Raw genomic sequence first — 21,572 nt, forward strand, 5'->3', positions numbered from 1 at the left:
ATAAAGCTATATATATTTAGCTTAACTGAAAATACTCTATTTTATCCCAATCCCTTCCAAGCAAAACTCGAACCATTCTTAGGACCACAGTATATCATATCCTGGATCAACATAAATCTGACTGGAATCAGAAGAGAACACACCAAGAAAAGGCATTTATATAAACAGCAAGACCATCACTAAACAGGATAAGCAGCTTTTGTGAGATGCTAGACTTCAAAATTCTATGCAAGTTTCAAAGTTAAAACCAACATTATTACCAGCAACCATAAAAAAAAAAAAAAAGCACATCAGAAAATCTTCCATGGCCCACTGAGACTTATAAAGAACATCTTATTTGCCAATAGATTTCTTTCTTTCAAATTAGCTTGGACAGTTCTTGCCTCCTTGCAGGATGTTGTGTATATCATAACTAAACCCCCATAAACCCCAGACATGCTATATGGTGTTTAAGAGCAAACACTTCCACATCCTTCAAAACCAATCATGCACTCACTCATAGTTTCTCCACTTACCATACTAGTATTTAGAATCTCATTGATATTGAACAGGTGTTCTAGGTGAAGGGAAGTATAAATTCCTTTGTTTTCCTTGCAATCACTAGAAAAATATCGATACATGTATCAGCCTAGAAACCACCTTGAGGACCAAGTAATAAAAGAATGATTAACAATGTTTTCTTATTCTAAGAAAATCAATCCTTGAGAATAAAAAAGTACTGGCTATATTTTTTTAGCTCAATCTGTAAGAAAACAAATCATTAATAGTTTCTGTTGGTCTCTCTGCAAAATAATCTATCAAAGAGCTCAACTAGTATCATCATACAGTATTATGCTAAGACTACCTCTAATAACTCTATACAGGAAAAAATTACTGCTGCTCGTGATTCACTAGGAAATCAGAATTTCTTCAGAAACATTCATGATTTTTGTAAGTACCTGAAATATGAAGCATGGAAGGCCCCACAAAACCAATATATATGAACCAATATTGAATGAACAAAAATGAACTAAATATGAACTGAAATAAATCTTAATCATAGCATTAATACCTGTACACTTTTTCAAAAGTCAAGTTAATGTTTGGATTTTTGAACAGGATGCCAGCAAGATAATTTTTCCAGTGCTGATTTAGTAAGTAAGGTGTATCCAAAATCTAGAAGACAAAATTCAGCAATGTTACTATAATTCCAGGTTTACTCATGTATTTATTCACATGTGGTCTTTTTACACATTCCTACATCTAAGCTTATCACCCACTAATGAAAATACAAGCAAAACAACAAATTCAAACTCTCTGATGCAGAAAGTGAATATTCAAGCTCAACAGCACCAAGGAGTGCTGAATCAGAAAAATTTGTCTCCAGTGGATGACAGGCTTGCAGTATTTACACTGCAAAGCAAATTAAACCAAGAAAGGATAAATGTCTCTATATGGTGTGTATGGAGAAAGTAAAACCAGATCCAAACTCACTTGAAACGTCCCATCAAAAACAGTATGCCATACATAACTGACAAGACCATTGGGATTCATGGGGATTCTATTAATTGTGTAATAACTTCACCTTGAATAAATTTTTATCTTCAAAGGGCTCACAGACCAGTTTTTCTACATTTCCACCTGTGACAAAAGTCAGAACCACTACAGTCATCAGCACCCAGGAGAAAATAAAACTGAATCCAACACCACTGAAAAAGAAGTAAGTTGGGTAAGTTTTTGCTTTTTAAGAACAAAGAATATATATATATATATATATCTACACACACTTGGTCCAACAGTGAAGGCAACAGTTAGCATCTATAACAGATATATGAAAACTGATAGATGGTTGAAATACTTCTCTTTTCCAAATATGTCCTTGCCCCCTGAGACATCTTCTATATTTTTGCTCTGTAAAGTCTTCAGCTAAAGTGCATCTAAAACGCTCACATTTACCTTGGGCGTGCAAACTGTTTTAAGAATTAAGTTTTAGAGCCACAAAACCATACAACTATCTTTTTTAAATTCAACTCTCTAGCCTTGCGTTCTCAAAATGGTTTTAGACAGATGCAATCTTCTTCTGAACCCAGCAAAAATTGCATTAAACCACTACTATGCACTTTGCAACCCCAAACCTCATGAAGTGTTCTGAGAAAGTCAAGTGTTTCTTGACTCCTTGCCTGGCTTTTTAAAATTTTGAGCAAATGCTCAGTGTACTAAAAAGCTGTCAATTCCCCTTTATGTTTTCAGTTAGCTGTTCCCAGTTCTTGCAGTTTCCAAAGGGGCTTACACAGCAATTCATTAGCTACAGTGCTTGCCTTAAAACAGTAGATTCAGAGGTTCTATCCCTCAACTATGATCCTCGATGAAAGAGCAACCCAAAGTCCCCAAGACCCTCAGTGTAAGCATGCAAGATCAATACTTATTTCTGTCGTTTTTTTCTCAGCAGATAAACAGAGGTAACAAACCAAATTTATTCATATCTATGTCCTTCAAAATCAACCAAACTAACCTTCTACAGGTACCTTTATTTTAAATTTTCACTGATAAGCAAAACTTACGCCATAAGAAAATTTCCTCCAGTGTTAGAGATACAGCCTCTGGTTGTTGGAGAAGCATGTTTATCAAAACCACAGGTGCCACACAGCAATCCAAGATAGTAAAAGACCAGAATCAGGACCACCATGCAGCACAGAATGAGACAACCCAGCCACCTAAGGAATGAAAGACAAATCTCTTGGTTATTTTCACGCAAAGAACGCACTGGAGAACTGCACAAGAAATCAGGCAATATTGTATTCCCAACTGACCCACTCATGGTTCTGTTTGAGCAACAAATGTTAGCAACAACAAAAAAAAGAGCATTTAGTACACTAGCACGTATTTTGGGCCAGAACATAGTCACTGTTGGATTACAGACAGCTGCTGCTGAAGGAATGGGGAACAAACAGCACAGGAACAAGGTGTTCCCAACTCAATTACTGCAGGTGGACTGTGCTGAAGCGTCAAAGTGCTCCAAGTGGAACAAACAATGACTCAGAGGAGGCAGATGTTCAAACAGCAATTTATTCAAGAAGCAATGGAGAATTTATGGATGTGGACTGGCCATTGGTGATGAAGTCTATATTTGCTCTTACCGTAAAGCTTACTAAGTTTTTGTACACTGTGTTAGATTTGTAACTGTAAATAACTTCTTGAAGTCTGTAAAAACCTAGGCTTTGTGTGCCTGTGCTGGAATACTTTCAGTGCATGGAGCAGTTAATGAAATTTGATCAGAAGAAAGCTCTCAGATAGGAAATTAACTTTCATTTTTATTAATTACATCACATAACAGTTCTATCTGTCCTCGTAGTAGGAGCACATACATTTTTATTCACACATTTTACATCTCATTCTAGCCTTTCATCCTCTCCCAATTCCCTCTGCACTTCCTTTTCCTTTTTGTCGTGATTTCTTCCAGCTTATATTTTTTAAGTTTCCTTTTATCCTCCCTGTACCTTTGTAGAGAAAGATCTGTAAAATAAATATTGTCACGAACATGCGTAGCCAATAAAAAGAAAGAAAAGCATTAATGGTGACAGGCTCATTTGTAAAAGAAATTATTAAGAACTATAAATAATGCGCCTGTAATAAAGGAATGCATAGAAGATAATTTGAACAACTACAGGCTTGTTGGTTTCATTTGTACTTGAAGTACTATAAGGTTAGGTTTGACAAAATCAGGCATTTGAGTGCCATGCAGATGAGATATATTCTCAACTTTTTTGAAACTATAAACAAGATGAACAGAGACATCCTGTAGCAGAATAAAGCAATATATTTATTTGGTTAAATTCAATGTGAGCCCCAAAGAAAACATTGATAAATTTGCCAAATTAAGGCTCACAACAAACTGTCAGAGAAGGAATATGTTAAAGGTGAGGTTCTAACTAAGATTCTGGGGGTTCAGTCATCCCTGAGCCTCCTCTTCTCCAGGCTGAACACCCCCTGCTCCCTCAGCCTCTCCTCATGGCACTTGTGCTCAAGTCCCTTCACCAGCCTCGTTGCTCTTCTTTGGACCTGCTCCAGCACCTCAATATCCTTCCTGAACTGAGGGGTCCAGAATTGAACACAACTTGATGAGCTTGAGGACGGAAATGACCAAATCTGGACAAAGGTTGATGGTATGAAATAAACTTTATGCTTCAAACTATGAGACTAATCAACAGTATGGGTCAGAAGAGTCTCAAATGGAAAGGGTACATTTTTCTCAAGGTACAATCAACTCATACACTCACAAGGACAAGTACTACAGCAGCAGAGACAAGCATAGGTGCACAAAGATTTATGAGGTGTGAAGCAGAATCCCTGCTACTCCGCCTCTGTGGGAGAAAGGGTGCAATAAAAAGGGATTGGCTTCAAGGTCTCTCTGGTCCTATGCTCTCACAACTTCCCTGCAACTCATCAAAAACAAGCCCTACATAAAAATGTCACCCTGGCACTATAAAACAAGCAGTTCCTTTCTGTGTTACATCTTTGATGTCTATCTACATCTATCCTTCCTGAAAAAGACCTGAAGGCCTACAGAGTAGAAACTACCTCTTGCTCTGTAGTGGAACAACACCCAGTGGTTAATTAGCTGCGTTTCTGGCTTTTACCAAAATGCCAGCAACAAACAACTGCCCTATAGCATCTTTGTTTCACTGTGCTCATCATAAATAGTTTACTTGCCTTTATGGAACATTAAAACATGACAAATTATTAACACAGAGTAGCACTTCACTCCTGCCTTACTTCTGGTACATACCTGTAGAAATCATACTGCTCCACGACTGGAAAATAATCCTGAACGTATGCTTCACTCTGTGTAAGATATACCATCAAATCTGCCAAAATCTTCTGCACAGGGAGTGTTTTTGTGAAAGTAGTAATATTTGAGCCAATGGATTCCAGCACAGATTTGATATCTAAAAGAAGAAACACATTTTACTGTTACAAATTCATACATGGAATTGACATTCCATGTAGGCATTATAAAATGCTATTAAGCCATTTGCCACATGTAACAAGCAAGCCATGAAGACAAGCGTGAGGAAGAGACAAGCAGGCAACAAAAACATCGAGCTTTGAAGTAACAGTGGCATTTTAAAATGCAGACTTTGTTTTTAGCATTCAGTTTAATGATGAAAGATGTAGAAGTTTAGCCAGAGCTCACTCTCTTTCCTTTCATTATAATGAATGTGTCGCTTTTTATCTAGCCAGTTTAAATCTTGCTTTTCATGCAATATTGCAAATGGTAACACTGAGCCAGACAATTAAGCCACTAAGTTTACGAAGGAGAAGATCAAAATCTATTTAAACTCCATGTCTTGGGAATACAACACTGTGAAAGAAATTAGACTACCTATATTGAGAATCTATACTAGTTATTTTCAATCTTATTAAAAGAGATTACTTAAATAAATTAATTCCAGTTGGTTAGCAACACTCTTGAGATAACAATTAAGCCATTTTTCTTGCAGCTTATGAACAAACATGCAACCCTACACTTATAGAGTATATAGACACTATTTAGATAGAAAAAGACATGATTAATTCACTTATTATACATATGTCTATTTGTAAAATGCAGTTTCTGTATACTTGCCCCCTTCTTTCCACTTGGGACACATTTGAAACCACAGGATGTAGAACCACAGGTGGCAATTTGGTAGTAGGCAACACCTTCTTTCTCAAACAACAACTGGACAAGTTTTTGCCTGTTTTGATGTTTACTCTTCAAATTCAATCAGCTAAAAAATCACTCTCATTTTAAAAGTTCACAGATAAATGCCGTCTTTTTCTATTAAACCTAATTATTTGCTTTGTAACTCAAACTCAGTTTTTATACAAACAAACCCTCAGCAGTTTATAAAGAGACAAATGAAGATGGTTTGTCTGTGCTTACACGTATCAGCAGATATTGAAAATGAGTAAATCTGCCCTAGATTGCCTAATGAAAAGTGGCTCATTTTAGGCAAATTCACACAGTACACTATGCTTGGATCTATACTGTGCTTCATTTTGCCCAGGAGGGTAAGAAAAAAAACCAAAAAGGAAAACTTACAAGGAACAGCTGCTTATATAATGCAGAACAGGTCCACAATGCAAGAACAAAAATTAGAACAGATTAGTATACATACGCTATACTGCACACAGGTACGGTCAAAGAGTAAAAGGTGTAAAGCCCAAGTAACACAGCAATTAAGACAGCCATTTAAATTATCCTTAAGGCACATTTTTACCTTTCCTTCTCCATCCACTACATTTTAATACAACAGCAGGCAGGTTCAGGTTTTTTAACATCACACTCCTAAATACGTCACAAACACATCGGTCAAAGAAAATTAGCTTTTCAACCAAATGAAGTGTCAGTGTGCAGTTGGGATCCCAAGATTTTTTTATTACTTGAGCACTAAAAAGCCTAACAAATAAAACTCCTCCATAAAATACCATATGGTCTCATTTAGACTTATTTTTGGATCCTCATTAAGATACAGTTGCTTTCTACATTTTTTTTTTTTTACTGGCACCAGACTGAAAAAAAATACTAAGTAAAGTTTTACATTTCCATTTTTCATGATCTTTAGCCAAGAAAACATATTATCAATAAAAGAAAACAAAACCATTAAATAATCAAAATGAAAAACTAGTTTGTCCTCACCTGACAAAATGTTCCTGGTTTGGTTCACCACTAAGTCTGGAGTATCATTAAAAGCTGCATAACCCTAAAAATCAAAATTAAAAAAAATATAGCATGTTCCTTATTGTCAAATTGCTTGCAATTTCCCCTCTTTCATTCAAGGATCAAAGGCATACAAATGCTAAAATGTATGTGGCAATACCATGAAAAATACATTTTTATCACTGCACATTAGAAAAGGTGAAAGTAAAATAGGAACTGTAAGTGTATTTCAGATTCAGTTTGTTCTCCAGAATACTCCTTGAAAAAAGTAATCTATATTTAAATATACATCAATCAGTCACAAACTTTGTTGCCTGTCAGATCTATGCCATTTAAAAATCAAGAATACACATATGAAGATTGGCTAAGTGAAAGGAGTTACTGTGTACCAGCCAAACACTTCCCCTTTGCAAGTCTGTGCCTTCCAGACATAAAATGCATGTGACAAAAAATGAAATTCAACTGCCTCTAAAAAAGTTGCAATGCTTCCTTCAGTGAGAAGGGGAAAGAAAGGGCCTGAACCACAGGGACCAAGCTCAGTAGCTCATCTGAACAGAAAGGAGAAGCCATTGTAAAGGATGCTTGAAGCCTTATTCCCTGCAAGTCTGATCACTTCAGAAGCAGGTAGGGCTCTAAGCACCCTTTGCACAGCCTTTGGTTTCACAAACTGCCTTCTATTCCTAGCAAGCATTTTCTGCTTTCTAGATCTTTTTCAAGTGCTCAAACTAAGCCATTTTACCTAGGTGAAAATCATTGTCTTTTGTGGAGAGTCTTGCAAAAATGCTAATAGCAATTGCACTTGGCCCGTTGTACCAGATTAGATACCAAATATGCACAGAAAGAATTAGAAAGAAATATTTCAAAATAGCAGGAATACAATAAAACTAATTAGGAGAGCATGGATTTTTTTATTTTCTTAGTTTGAACCCAAAAATAAAGAGCATGCTATTGGATCCACATTTCTGACTTTTTGGTTTTTCAGGATTGTCCTTTCAAGCAGACAATTTGCTCTCATCTGTAGTTTTTGATCTGTAGTATCCTGGAGAGACAGAACACTACATTAAATCTTGGTCAAACAATGGAATAACGAGAGATATCCACCATGGAGGAAGACAAGGTGGAAACAAAACACTGCCCCAACCCTGGCTGTGTTCAAGGCCAGGTTGGATGAAGCCTTGAGCAACCTGGTCTGGTGGGAGGTGTCCCTGCCCAGGGCAGGGGGTTGGGACTAAATGATCTGTGAGGTCCATTCCATCCCCTAAAGTTCTATGATTCTATGACAAGAATTCTGCTTGAGAAACCAAGGGAAAACAAGTGATTACAAGTCTGCCAAGAAACATACCTTTTGAACCAGACTAGAAAGGTCTATTTTAAGGACTTCATTGACCTTTGCAAGCTGTGAGCTCACTCCCGGCAACTAGGAAACAAAAAACAAGCCTGAGTCACATCAAAGTAGCAGTCTTGCTAATGTAGTAAATAATTCAAAGTTGAGAGAGAGGGTAAAGAAACTAGAATGATTTGTAGCAGAATCTAACACACTCCTGAAACATCTGCTGTACAAAAGCAAAGCTTAACCTCACCATTTTTGGGAGGGCAGGTTATTTCACTGCCCAGAGCAGAACTTTAACATAGCTGCTTGACACACATTTTATCCTCTTCTACACAGAAGATGAAAACAGTGACTGGAATTACCCAGTAACACAGAATAAGGGAAGGTCACTTTTCTCACAAGTGACAGCACACACCGAGCCACTGAGTTGCAGAAACACTACTGGGCTAATTCAAGACAACTACACTCTCTAGAGTCTGAAGCATATTATTTAAAAAACTTACCCCACTAAAATTGGCATTGATGCTCAGCTGACTTAATGAATTCCTGATGATATTGCAAGTTGAGGCAGCCTGAGCCGCATTGCACGCAGAGTCATTGAGGGTATTGCTTAGATGCATTTTAACATCTGTCAGGTTTGCATGAAGCCTCTCTGTTCCCTCCTGCAGAACCTCTACAGAGACACTGACATTTTCCAGGGCTTCCTTTGTTTCTCTGATGGCTGCAAGGATGTGAAATTTTTTAGAAAACACTTTAGAAAGCAGCCTATAGATAGAGATGTGAAGAGAAAGTGCACATGCTTAAATGCCATGATATCCTTAATTGATTCAAATAACCCTGCCCAGGAAAAAACAAACCTCTAGCACAAAATATGTTTATGGCACATAAAAAACCCATCACTTCTATCTTCCTACAAAGAAATCAATGTGCTCTGGCTACTTGTATTTAGATTTCATCCACTCCCTGTATTATTCCTCTCTACCCTCTCTCTACCTCTCCTTACTCAGTGGTTTCAATAAAGAACTTTAACACTGGGTCATTCCAAATTACAAAGAAATCCCATATCCACAAACCAGCAAAACAGTATTGTCAGTACTTTGCTTATAATCAGCTCACAGATTATGTAGCTGCAAGATGAAAGGTAAAGGAGAACAGCCAAGCATTAATGAGCGTTCAACGCTGTCTGGCTTTAGATTTCATCCCAATCACATCAAATGAACAGAACAAAAAAAACCCCAAACACTGAACAGATGTTTAGGAGATAAAGAACTACACAAACACAACTAAAAATACACAAGTTACAAAAATAAAGTGCACTTCACACAACACAAGGTTTTATCGTGGTTGTTACCTTTGATAGCCCTTTCCACTTTGACTTCAAGACAAATAAGAGAAATAAAGCAAAAAAAGGAGAATGATGACAAGTGAATGAAAAAGAACATATGGGGAAAAAAAACCCCAAAACCAAAGTGACTTAAGTTCATGAGTGCCTTTCTCTCTGCTCTATAAGCTGTACCTGATTCCTGAAAAAATATGTCTTAAATGGAAAAAATAGTAAAGGAATATTTTCTCTAAAGGGAGAGAGAACTAAGCACAAGTAACACTGAAACTCGAAGACACAATGAAGAAATGCTGATTAGCACTCTCAGAAACTTGCCAGTGTACAGGACAAAGTCATTCCCTGACTTCTTGAAGTCTAACCTGCAAAGACCTATGGACAGCTCTTAAAGGCCAATTTTCCTAGTCTCCCTTATATTCGACAGAAAGGAACAACAACCTGGAGCAAGGAATTTGGATTTCATCTCTTCAGTGATTGCCAAAAGCTAAGTATCAACACTAGCACATAAATCTTGATTTAGTTTTAAAATATATTTATAAATCTTAACATATCTGAAGTCCTCAGTTTAACAGAAACATTAAGGCATGTAGAAGAATACTAAGTTGACTCATGGTACCACATAAGCTATCCCATGCTGTGCACTGGAAAGATAATGCCTATTTTACCATGGCAACATTATACAACAACATGTACATCTTTACCTCCTGCCATTGTCAGAGTTGCATCAAGAGCAGGATGAACTTCTTTTCCCAGCTGTTCTTGAACTCTGCTTCCAAGCACAGGTCCAACATCTGTAGTGTGGAGAGATAAAAAAAAACTATTACACACTAGTCCAGTTTAAACTATCTCTCAGCATAGCTGCTGCCAGACTCTTACGTAACAGAGTATACATATGTTATTGAAATTTTTCTAAGGTCTAACAGAGCTTAGTGATGGAAGGTTAATGCTGGAACACAGTTCACCTTCAACTACAGGCCTCTAAATGAAAGCAGTAAATCAAAATATGATGAAAAATATTCACTAGCACTTGACCACATAGGTAAAGACATATAACATTTCAACAAACTCCACAATATGTATTTCATTGCATTTACTATTTTTTGTGTGGCTTTTTTTCCACAACCTATCTTAAAGAGGTCCAATATCGGGACAGGAATTTTGTGGCATACTCTTTCACTACACACTATGTTTTTTGTGGCATACTCTTTCACTACACACTATGTTTTCATAGTGCAAGAGGAACTAGAAAACGGATTCTTTTCCTTTCTTCCATTCCTCATGTATCCAACAACATCAAGGTCACCTATACCCCAGACCTGGCACCCAGCTCTGTTGAAATCTCTTAAGCATGTTAAGCACATCTTCAGCCCCCACATGCAGTGCATCCAGCACAGATGCTCACAGTGCTGGCTTCATGCTTACCCATAGGTACCCCCACATCCAAACCCTCCAGTCTCACTGCACACGAACAGAAACGAAGCTTAGCTCAGCAAGAAGACAAAGAAACGCCGAGCAGAGTTTGGTGAAGCATTTTAAGGCAAAATATTCTTTTGGTAGTCACTGGGTCCCTTCCATTTTCAGATGACAGTAAACAGATTTTTGAGTTTTTTTTGCTCTTGATGAGATGGGAATACTGCATGGTATAGAAGCATCCATTACTGTCAGCGCTGTCATGTCTGGCTTGGGATGAGAATTTTTATCAAGCAGAAAACACTTTTCAGCATTTCCTTTGGGTGGCCAAACTGAACTCATCTACATTTCTCTCAGGGTTTATGCTTGGTTGATTCCCTTAGAATGAAATCCTTTTGTACCCAGGTATCACACACTCCATTCTGGTGTTTCAAGAAAATAAAAGTTATCTTTATTTATTGATGATCACTCTATTCACAGATCCAGCTAGGTTCCTGCTAACTAACATCATAACACATACACATTTAATGTGAAATTTCAGTTTGGAGTGGCTGAAGTTTCAAGTTAGTATGTGAAGCACAGATGTCAACTTTTGAAATTATTATTATTATTGTTATAATAATAGACTTAAAGTCTACATACATATTTTTAGACCAGAATGCCCTGGCCTAGAATTAAGTAGGAGGACTACTTAACTTACTGCTTAAGTAAGTTGAGACTTACTTATTGCTGCTACTACTTTCACAAGCACATTCAATGTGCATTATTATCACCTCATATGGACATGACACATTAACCTCAAGGTATGCCAAGTTGGCTGCATTGAAAACTACTTTTAAAACACATTTTAAACCTAGGCAGAAGCACAGATTGGGGTGTGAGAAGGCAGCTGATGATAACTGGCATGACACCACAGTTGCACCGTTTGATCCCAGCAACAATCCTCCAGTCTGAAATGTAAACCTGTACACATTTATTTACACCTGCTAACAATGCATCTTGAATTATCATCTGCCCTGAATATGGTCAGCCCTTTCTATTTTGAGCTTTGGAAAGTGAAGCTTAAATTACAAAAATGCAAGATAAAATCAGTGGTTCCATTTACTGAGAGCTTTAAAAGGTGATGCCTTGCATTGTAACTGTGCTGAAGGGGAAAGTGCAGCAGTTCTACTTCAAGTTTTATCTCCTCTTCAACTGCTCTTTCTGAAATGGCAAATACATTAAGCAGCTTTAGAAAGAAGATAAGCTTAAGCCTCAACATCTAGCTGAATAGAGGACAAAGGTATAACAAAAAAAATCAACAAATACAGCAATCTCTCACTCATTGGAACCATCATAACTGCTAGCAGCTCTGTTCCTTGACACTTGGCTTCACAGTTAAAAACTAAGGAATAATATTCCAAAAGAAGCATTAAGGAAAATGAAATATTAGCCTGACTTATTGTATAAACTACTTAATAAAAGACTTTCATTTTGGGAAATGCTGCACATTCTACCAGCTCTGAGACATTTTATGTGAAAAGAATATTTTAGTCTCATTTACCACTGAGAACAGCACTTCTGTTTGAAAACCATGTTCTCATAAAGTTTCACTTTGTATTATGAGCTAATTACATCACCTTATTGAGGTTTTTAAATACACGTTGCTAACCCCCTTTAAATCAAAGTACTTACTATTTAGGTCAGAGAGTGCTTTATCCTTAGTTGTGTTGTATTGGCTCACCAAGTAGTCAATTTGCTGAAGAGGATCAAAAAAAAACAACTATTAAAAGAATTGGAAAAGAGTAATGCTTTTAAATGAGTCAAACTGCCACTTTGATAGAATCAAAACATTTGTGCAGACCCCCAAAATGCTGCTCCTTACTGCTTGCAGTTAATTAAGTATTTTAGAATCTGCAGACCTGCACGTAAAAGAAAGATGTGTTTAACTTGGAAATCTACTTATTTGGAACATCTCTGTGGTAAATGGTTCAGCCTAAAAGTGTCAAGTAGCAGGAACTGCAGCCTTAGTAAGGCTTCAAGTCAGTCAGGCCAATGCGATTTTGCATGTCCTCAACGGCGTTACTTAATTTTTTAGCAGCATTAGTTGCTCCTTCACGGTGAGATGTGTGGCATTGATGCAGTGGGAACTTTGAAGCAATTCACCAACCAGACTGGCCTGTATCTGGGCAGCCTCTCAGATCTCCTCTGGCAGAAAGGAGACAGCTGCTCTGTCTTAATGCAAATGGTTTTCCTTACCCCTAAGTGGATTTGGCCCAGTCTCAACCTGAGCTCTACCAAGACACCATAACAATATAAACCAGCAATTTAGTTAATGCCAGATCCTGGGTTTGGACAAAAGACTATCAAAGAACCATCTCAAGTGGAAATATAATACTAATATTTTGAAAAGACAATAAATATCCTTCATTGATTTCTGTATGTATAAAATAATGCATTAGGAATTTTACCCCAACTGAGTTAAAGTGATGTAAAGGTTAACACAGTTGACAAATGGGTTTCCAATTTTAAGCACAACTCAAATGTGTACCAAAGGATCTAGCTTGCAGTCTGAAACTTTCTGTGAAATAAAGGAAAAACACAAAAAGACACCCTCAAACTGACCTAATTGATCATACAGCAGTGGAAGTAATTAAATGACAAAGTATGAATCAGACCTCCTTTTTCCTAAAACAGCAGGAAAATATTGAGAGTTTCTTACTAAGGAGGCTGTATGCATCTTTTTGCTTGTTTGTTTTGTCTTCTTAGGCTAATCTAAGGACTAAAATTTTGCAGGGCTACAAGTTTTGCATTGTCTCCAGCAATGTCACGGACAAAAGGTGATTCTGTATAGCTAATAGTGTTGTTGCTCAATACTCATAGTCTGCAAATCTTCTGTGACATGAACTCTTAACACAAGACTTCTTTGCCAAATCCTCTTACACACTGTACACACCTCATACTGATGAGTCAAGGACATCAATTCGGATTTCAGAGCTTTATAGACAATTAGACGGATTCTAGAATTTTGTCAAGAAGCTGAAGTCCTTCTCCTTGCTGAGAGATTTTTTCAAATGTGTGTGTACACATGATATTCATTTACTTTGTCTGACAAAATGGCTTAGAAGATATAGCTGATGACTATCAGTACCAAGTCAAACAAAGAGAAAGTAATAATCCTGCATTGAAACTAAATAAAAAACCAACTAAGTGAGACTTTGAGGAACCTCTGGCACAAGTGTTCAAGTTCTGACACTTTTAAAGTCAAGAATTCAGCATTTTTATTAACTTAATATAGGAAAAAAATGGGCACTAGCTATAAAGATAGTTACTACTATGTAACAGACTTTCTGCTCTGACATCTCCTATTGTTGGCACTCGCTGTGCTGTCAAGGGGACTCTAGTGGTTTCTGATGTGACTGGATTCATCTTTCTGTGCCAGAGTCAGCTCCAGACTGACAAAAGGCACTCTGTTTCAAGTCAGACTGTTGGCATGACCTCCACTTCCTGCCAACAATCCAACTTCCACCTCCACCGCTGGTCTGTCAAAACACCATGAGCAAATGAATAATTGTATAGGGACCAGCTCCAGATAGTTAAATATATAACACCATCACCATGATGTCTGTCATAAAGTCCTGCCCAGCAGAAAAGCAGCCCAGAGTTACTGTGACTGGGATGCTACCACACTTGTGGATCCCACAGGACTGCCTGAATTCCACCTATTTCTAATTTATCAGTCATTTGGAAGTAAAACAGATGCATAGAATTAAATTTAAAATCTTCAAATTAAAGAATGCCAAGATAATAGGACTATTGGACTTGGTTTTTTCCCCTACAAATTCATAAAGAATTGAAACTGTACATTGTTTATAAGTCTTCCTCACTAGCATTTCTTTTGTTCTTTCAATACAGAATGATATAGGCAGAGGACTGCTTTTGGGGCTCTAAGGGAAGTCTGAAAGGAGAGAATGTTTCCTGTTCAGTATGGCACAGTATGACTCTGGTTTAGGAACGGTCAAAAATATTCCTGAAAAAGAAGCAATTGCGGCTCAGTCCCAGAGCACGTACAAGTAAGTCAAAAAACAAACGAAACGGGAAAGAGCAACAAAGAATCCAAGTTTTCATGCAATATATTTTTGTATGTATTCCTTTTAAAACCTTATTTTTCCAAATTATCTATCTTATGCTAGTGATCTACACTAGTTCAGTAGGATGACAAGGGCCTACAAACATCATAGCTCCAGGAGTACAGATCAGAAGTTGTTCAAAGAATGCTGATCCATCAGGATAACTCCCAAACACTGCTGTGTGAAAAAATCTTACTTTGCACCATTTAATCTACTTAGTGAGACTGACACAAAGAATAAACAAAATACTGCAGGTGTGATGCATGTCAAATAGAAAGAAACAATTATTTCCTGCAATATTTCTTATTGACACCTTTTTCCTCCCACCCCCATTCCCCGTAAAGAAAAAATTCTTTACCGCTGGAGTGTTGTTAAGGAAAACTTTCAGATCTTTAAAATTACTGTTAACCAGTTTCTTTGCTCCTCGGACTTGGTTAGTTAAATGCTGGTTGGCAGCATATGCGCAGAGCACTCCAACACTACAAAAAAATAGAGATAATAGATATCTGTTACTGTAAATGACCATTTTAACAGAAAGCAGAACCAAAAACATACAGAAAAGACAGAAGTCAACATTGTCAAAAGAAAGGTCTCCATGAATTTACACATTCTCTTGTCCTTCCTACAGGTTTTCTCATGCACCACGAGGCGGTGTCAGGAATAAGCCATAAGGGCCAACACTGTACTACAGTATAGAAAAAAAGAAAGGAAAGGCAATGTGAACCCAAAGTCTTCAGAAGTTACTAACATGCAGCCACTAATCCATTTGCAGGGGCACTGTCAGAAAACACGCACAGCCCAGGTAAATTGCACAAGACTTAGAAACGTTAGACTCTTTTACAGTATCATTAACCTTGACACAGCTACTGCAAAAGGAATAATCTTAATTTGATAACTTCAGCAAGATTTATGCATAATGGCACAATTCATTTACATAACTGCATGGATCTTTCAAAAGGACATGAATATTCCCTATAAACACTGAAATAAAATATAAGCATTTCCTGATACTGAAACAAAAGGTGGAAAGTAAGCTAGACTCCCAGTCAGCACTGCTGCTGATTGTTTTCTATTTGATCATTCCCCACTGTAAAATTCTAATTACAGCATAGCAGATCTGCACAAACAGTAAGTAAAAAGGCAATTAAAAGTCCCATGAGTCTCCAAAACCATCTTCACATTTATGATCCTTAGTTTTTTGTTTAGCTTAGGTGTAAAATGAGCTTAAATAAAAGGATAACTTTTGTTTTTAAACATCTCACATTCACAACAGCTAACCTTTCAGACAAGCACCAGACAGGTCAAGAGTAGCCACCAGAGTGGTAATAATAGCCTCAAAATCAGGCTGACTACAAACCCACTTGATGGGTTGAGCACTAACTTTCCATAGATTTACCCAGCAGAGATCTACCCCACAGAGACAGGATATATCCCTAAAGGGCAAACACTGCTTAGAGGCTGCAGTGAGGTCTGTCACAGGCAGTTCCTGGTGGAACATTTGTTCAGTCTGTTACTTTGCACTGATGTCAAACAGCTCAATACTTGAGAGGCAGTACCCTGAAAGGCCATAATGGACATCCAAACATAGGAGAAGGGAGTCACTAACAGAAACAGTACTATACTCCTTCCAGACTGTCAATCTTTCCAAGTTGGGGTGTCAAGAAGAGCTAAATATTAATTTTTATATAAGACTTAGAGAAAACATATACCAGGCTCCCAATGGGGCAAAGGAGACCTGGTAAGTATAATTCTTGCTCATGTTCAAAGGAAGCCATAATACAGCCACATAAATGAGATGATGGAGAGCAAACGGGTACCTGAAATAACATGACTTGTGTATCCTGGCAAGACAGGAGTGAATACATTGATTGATGATGCTCATCTCTTTCTTCAGCAAATCAAAACCAAACCTTCATCTTTACTTTGCTTTCCTCACTTTAGCTTTCCCAAACAACGTAAAAGTTTGTTCTCCTGGGAAAACTGGTCTCAAGTACAAGAATTTCTGCTGCTCTGACGAGATATTCTCAGAAGAAAAAAATCTAATTTCAGAGCATGTTCAAAGAGAGAAGGCACAACTATAAGCTACAGGTGCTGATCTATTTGGATCACTTCACTAACTTTTTTCTCAATATCCAAAAATATTCGCAACAGGATGACAGTTTGACATAAAGAGGTTGCTCCTCTACCCAAAATTTCACACCTATGTCTTCAAAACTGGCTATTAATTAACCTCCCAGAAGTTACTAAGAAACGAAGGGACACCCACATCTATCTTCCTACTTACTTAACTAACAGCACATGGCATAGTTTTATTTTCACTATGACCAACACAAGCTCCACTATTACCAGCTACCACCCAAGGAAAGAGAACTCAGAATGCATAAAATACCAAGCAACTGAGTAACTTCCAACCCAAACTATTCTATGGTAAGCAAAAGTAAACAGTTTCATTTTGGACATATGCAATATATTATTTCCTCTCTCTCTACTGTGATGGCAATTATTATCAAAACATTTTTTGTTTTTTTTGTTAATCAGAAGACAAGCTATCACAAGCTATCAGGAAAAACAAACATTTGGATATAGCTCTGAGGCTCAGAGTTCATAGCCACATTCTTTAGACAGACAGCGTTTTTACATCCTTTCAATGCTATGGTCACAGAGCAAAAAGGTCAACTGGAAGCTAACAAAACAGTACTTTGTAAGACTTCAGTGTGATCATCTTTCTCTTCAGTTTCCTAAATGGAAGGAGTGGGAGGAAACCAAATAGTGGAGATGCTTCAAGCAGACAAGGCACTTGGAACAATTGTGACTACATTCTGAATGTAACTGAACAAATACACAACATCAGAGAGGAAAAAAAATAATCTATTTATTATGTAACTGAGCCTTCAGTGAACATTCAATAAGCAGCTACAAGAAGAGAGTCATAAAGCAGGAATAAAGAGGACATGCTTTTTCTGTAGCAGATTAGAGAAGTGTTTAAACAGATTCTTCAGGAGTCTGACATTCCACACAGTTTCTCATCAGGTCTCACAGACTGATATAAATGTTACTGATCCAATTTCCAGAGGGAACCCAAGATTTCCCTTTAGCTGAGCTTGCAAAAAAACAAGTTGCAGAATAGAAACCCTGAGCAGATTTACATATTGGAAGGATAGTCCCTTTCTTACTACTAGCTCATAAATTTAAGAAAGTAATGGGTTAGAGATTTCTGCATCAACTGCTCCACCAATTCTTTCAGATAATGCTGATCCCCAGGTTCTGATCAACATGCATTCCCAGTCTTGCAAAGCCAAGGGGACACTATGAACCCTGCATGAGGTACTTGCCAAGATACCAAATACCATTCCCTTCCTTCAGACTTGGCTTTCCTTAGCTTCATACAACTCCACAACTTCAAGAAAGAGCTTATAAGACAAACTCCCTTGGAAAAATAGAGAACTGACTGTGTTTTCCTATCCAATAGTCAGGACACTTTCTATTACCAGTAAATTTGGAATTCCAACGTATGCTTTCTTAAAAACAAATGTCCCTCCCTTGCCTTTATGGTATAGAGGAACTAATGAAATTATATTTCTTTCCCAGAAAAAAACATATGTTCACCTAACCTTGTAGATGAGAAGGAAATAAGATGTAATAGCAGCTCTCTGTACCTAAACTCTCAGTTAGCCTTTGAAGAAAAGCACATAATTGTTTTATTGATAAATTTGGAATATGAAACTTACTTAGGTATCTATGAGATAGATGACTTTTGCATCCTGTGCTCTTTAGCAATAGAATCTTACTTTGTAGGACAACATTCATGTGTAAGAGCTGTGAACTACCAAAAACATTGTGTGTATTTTTGACTCAATCTATAAAAAGAAATATTTCAAACACAAAGTGCAAGTACTGGGAAATGGCATCATAAAGGCCTATTAAGATAAACAGCTGCCTATGTAATCACAAGTTTACTGACTTGTTTCTTACACCTCTCCTTGAGGAAAGCATATTTCTCATGTAAGCTCCACCTGCAGGAAACAGATCCAGGCAGAGCTTTCTTTAAAATTACAAAAATCTAAACCACACACCCCCCAAACTTTTATTTCCTTTCCACATCACTCCAGTAAACTTAGTATTCAAACCTCATTCTAATTACCAGAGCAATCAGTACATCAGTAGAAAAGTGAGAGGTGTTCCTCATGATTAAAATCTACTAGCTGAAATATTCTAAAATCCACATTAACAGTCAGTGTGAACTTATATCCTGACACACAGAAAATCCCCATGTTACTAGAGTTTTCTAGAGTTGTTACCTACAAACACAATCTATTGCAAGCTCTGTATTCAGAATCTTTCCCCTACTAATACTCTCCTTTGTGCATTTAACCTCCTTAGAATTCTAATCTCTTGACTGAGGCAATCCCAGAATGGCTGGCACTGCTAGAGAGAGGGAGGAAGATGCAGAACATCTTTTGGTCTCTTCTGCCATGCCTGCAGTGAGAGGACTAGAAGGAACAGCCATAACATGAGACAGGGAGATTCAGATTAGACATTAGGAAAACCGTTTTCACTGTTAGGGTGGTCAGGCAGGGAGTCATATGAGATTATCTACACTCATGGAAACCTGCAGACAGATCTCAGGCCAACCCCTCCTTCATGGTAAGCATCTGATATTCCTGATGTCTCAAACACAAGGGAAAGTAGAAGTTGTAGGAAAAAAAATTAAATTCTAGACTACAGTGAAGGGACAAATTAAATCCCACCTTTTCACTGTTAGGGTGGTCAGGCAGGGAGTCATATGAGATTATCTACACTCATGGAAACCTGCAGACAGATCTCAGGCCAACCCCTCCTTCATGGTAAGCATCTGATATTCCTGATGTCTCAAACACAAGGGAAAGTAGAAGTTGTAGGAAAAAAAATTAAATTCTAGACTACAGTGAAGGGACAAATTAAATCCCACCTGAACTGTCTCATGGTATAGATCAAAAGACTTTTCTTTCCTTTTAATATGATCACAAAATAAGGACAGTAGGCAGGTGAAACTATGAAGAAGTTAAAGGAAAATAAAAAGCCTGAAAGCAAACAATGTATTTGAAAAATAGGGAAAAGTCTTGATTGTAGTTCCTCATCACCCATTACACACCCAGCACAAGAGTATGATCCTAAACACCAATAGTGCAAAAATGTCTCCAAACCCCAGAATTTACAGTGAGTACATGCATGGTTTAAACAACTCGGGGCAGAAAACTCATTATTTTGAATTAATAAGAACATCTGGAGGACAGCAAACACTGAAGGAAGTCACAGATATGCTTTTCTCAACCCTACGATACTACCAAGGCCAATGCAGCATGTGGTACCTTGGGTTTTCCATGGGTTGGTAACTGAACACAGGACATGACCTCTCATGTTCCTAAGTTTAATGTAACATTCGGCAACAGCCATTTCGAGACTGGCAAAAAATTTCATTTGCCAAATTCAAGCTCAATTTGGTTTTTGTTTCACACCTACATTCCTCTCAAGCACATAATGACCCATGAATAGCAATGGCACCAGAATTTTCATGATGCAGTCACATTTACTTTAATAAGCAATAATATTACTTAGCCAAATAAAATAATTTCTGCACCTGTAAGCTAATACAGCAACATTATTTGTCACATGACACTTCAAAATTAGTGCTATACCAAGCTTCATATTGTTCTCTTTATCACACTTGCCTTATTATTAAAGAAGCAACAAAAAGAAATGTTGCAAAACAGCTCCTCTGACAGTCAGCATTTTTCTTCTGTCTTTGATGCATTTCCCCACCACAGTTGTCACAGCAACGACACATACAGAAGCAAAGTCCCACAAGAGGCAGTAACAAAATAAATATCAATCCCAAGGCTGCGGAGACTATAAAACCGATTTCATAGTAGATGGCCTGTAATTTAGACAAAAAAAAGTGGTAATAGCAGGTATCACACAGTAACTGCAATCAATATAGAGCAAATCATTAATAATCACACTACAAACTAAACCATCTACTAAGTTATGGACTTGCTGTGTTTTGTCAATAATTGACAATTTTTCTAAGGAAGAGATACATAATATTGTAGATACTGAGAGCTAATCATTATTTAGCTAGACTATTAGCTAGGCAGACTACAAGAGTGAGTGCTAAGAGAGTAGTAGGCTCACAAGAAACAAATGTGAATCAATGCAATTGCAACAAGTTAAAAACAAACACATTTGATTTCTGGGACCACAAATTTACTGTTTCTCACATCTGTTTCCAAAAAGACACCACAAAGGTCAGCAAGGCTAGTTAGATCAACACTTCATCTGGATGGGGGGGAAGGAGGCTTAGATTGTTCTCCTTTATATTCAGGTATGAGTAGAAAGATTAGTATGAACTGCAAAGGGAAGTACTTCACTGGATGATAGACTACAATGGCAGAGGTTTCTCCAAACTGCTGAATTTAAAACTGCTTAGGGACTGGAAAACATGAAGGAGCAGATAGATTTTAAGATCTCTCAGGTAAAGACATTTATTCTGCTGCCAAACAGCACAACAGCAGCAACTAAAAGGACACTTCTGAAAGCTGGAAGCAGTAAAAGGGAACGATGCAATGCAATATCTAACCAGCTTTCACACTGCAGGAGCCCCAGGACCACAAAGCTGGGCCAGGCAGTCCTGGCCCAGCCCTACACAAGGTGATGTGACTTCCA

The 21,572-nt window shown here is 37.5% G+C and overlaps 1 protein-coding gene across 1 annotated transcript in view; it reads right to left on the reverse strand.

Moving 5' to 3' along the window:
• Positions 1-515: 515 nt before the first annotated feature.
• The window catches only part of LOC103805300 (prominin-1-A-like), a gene marked incomplete at its 3' end in the record, with an annotated part of 42,012 nt that continues 20,955 nt past the window's right edge, over positions 516-21,572 (reverse strand). Inside the window, exons 4-16 of the mRNA XM_009077940.1 lie at positions 20,579-20,784; positions 15,229-15,349; positions 12,436-12,499; positions 10,053-10,142; positions 8,516-8,733; positions 8,025-8,099; positions 6,662-6,725; positions 6,065-6,073; positions 4,766-4,925; positions 2,541-2,693; positions 1,565-1,688; positions 1,052-1,155; positions 516-600 (exon numbers count right to left, since the gene is read on the reverse strand). Of these exons, the coding sequence (XP_009076188.1) occupies positions 516-600; positions 1,052-1,155; positions 1,565-1,688; positions 2,541-2,693; positions 4,766-4,925; positions 6,065-6,073; positions 6,662-6,725; positions 8,025-8,099; positions 8,516-8,733; positions 10,053-10,142; positions 12,436-12,499; positions 15,229-15,349; positions 20,579-20,784 (1,473 nt within the window). The remainder of the gene's footprint in view (positions 601-1,051; positions 1,156-1,564; positions 1,689-2,540; positions 2,694-4,765; positions 4,926-6,064; positions 6,074-6,661; positions 6,726-8,024; positions 8,100-8,515; positions 8,734-10,052; positions 10,143-12,435; positions 12,500-15,228; positions 15,350-20,578; positions 20,785-21,572) is intronic.

This window comes from Acanthisitta chloris, unplaced genomic scaffold (assembly GCF_000695815.1).
Source record: "Acanthisitta chloris isolate BGI_N310 unplaced genomic scaffold, ASM69581v1 scaffold13427, whole genome shotgun sequence".
Taxonomy (NCBI): Eukaryota; Metazoa; Chordata; class Aves; order Passeriformes; family Acanthisittidae; genus Acanthisitta; species Acanthisitta chloris.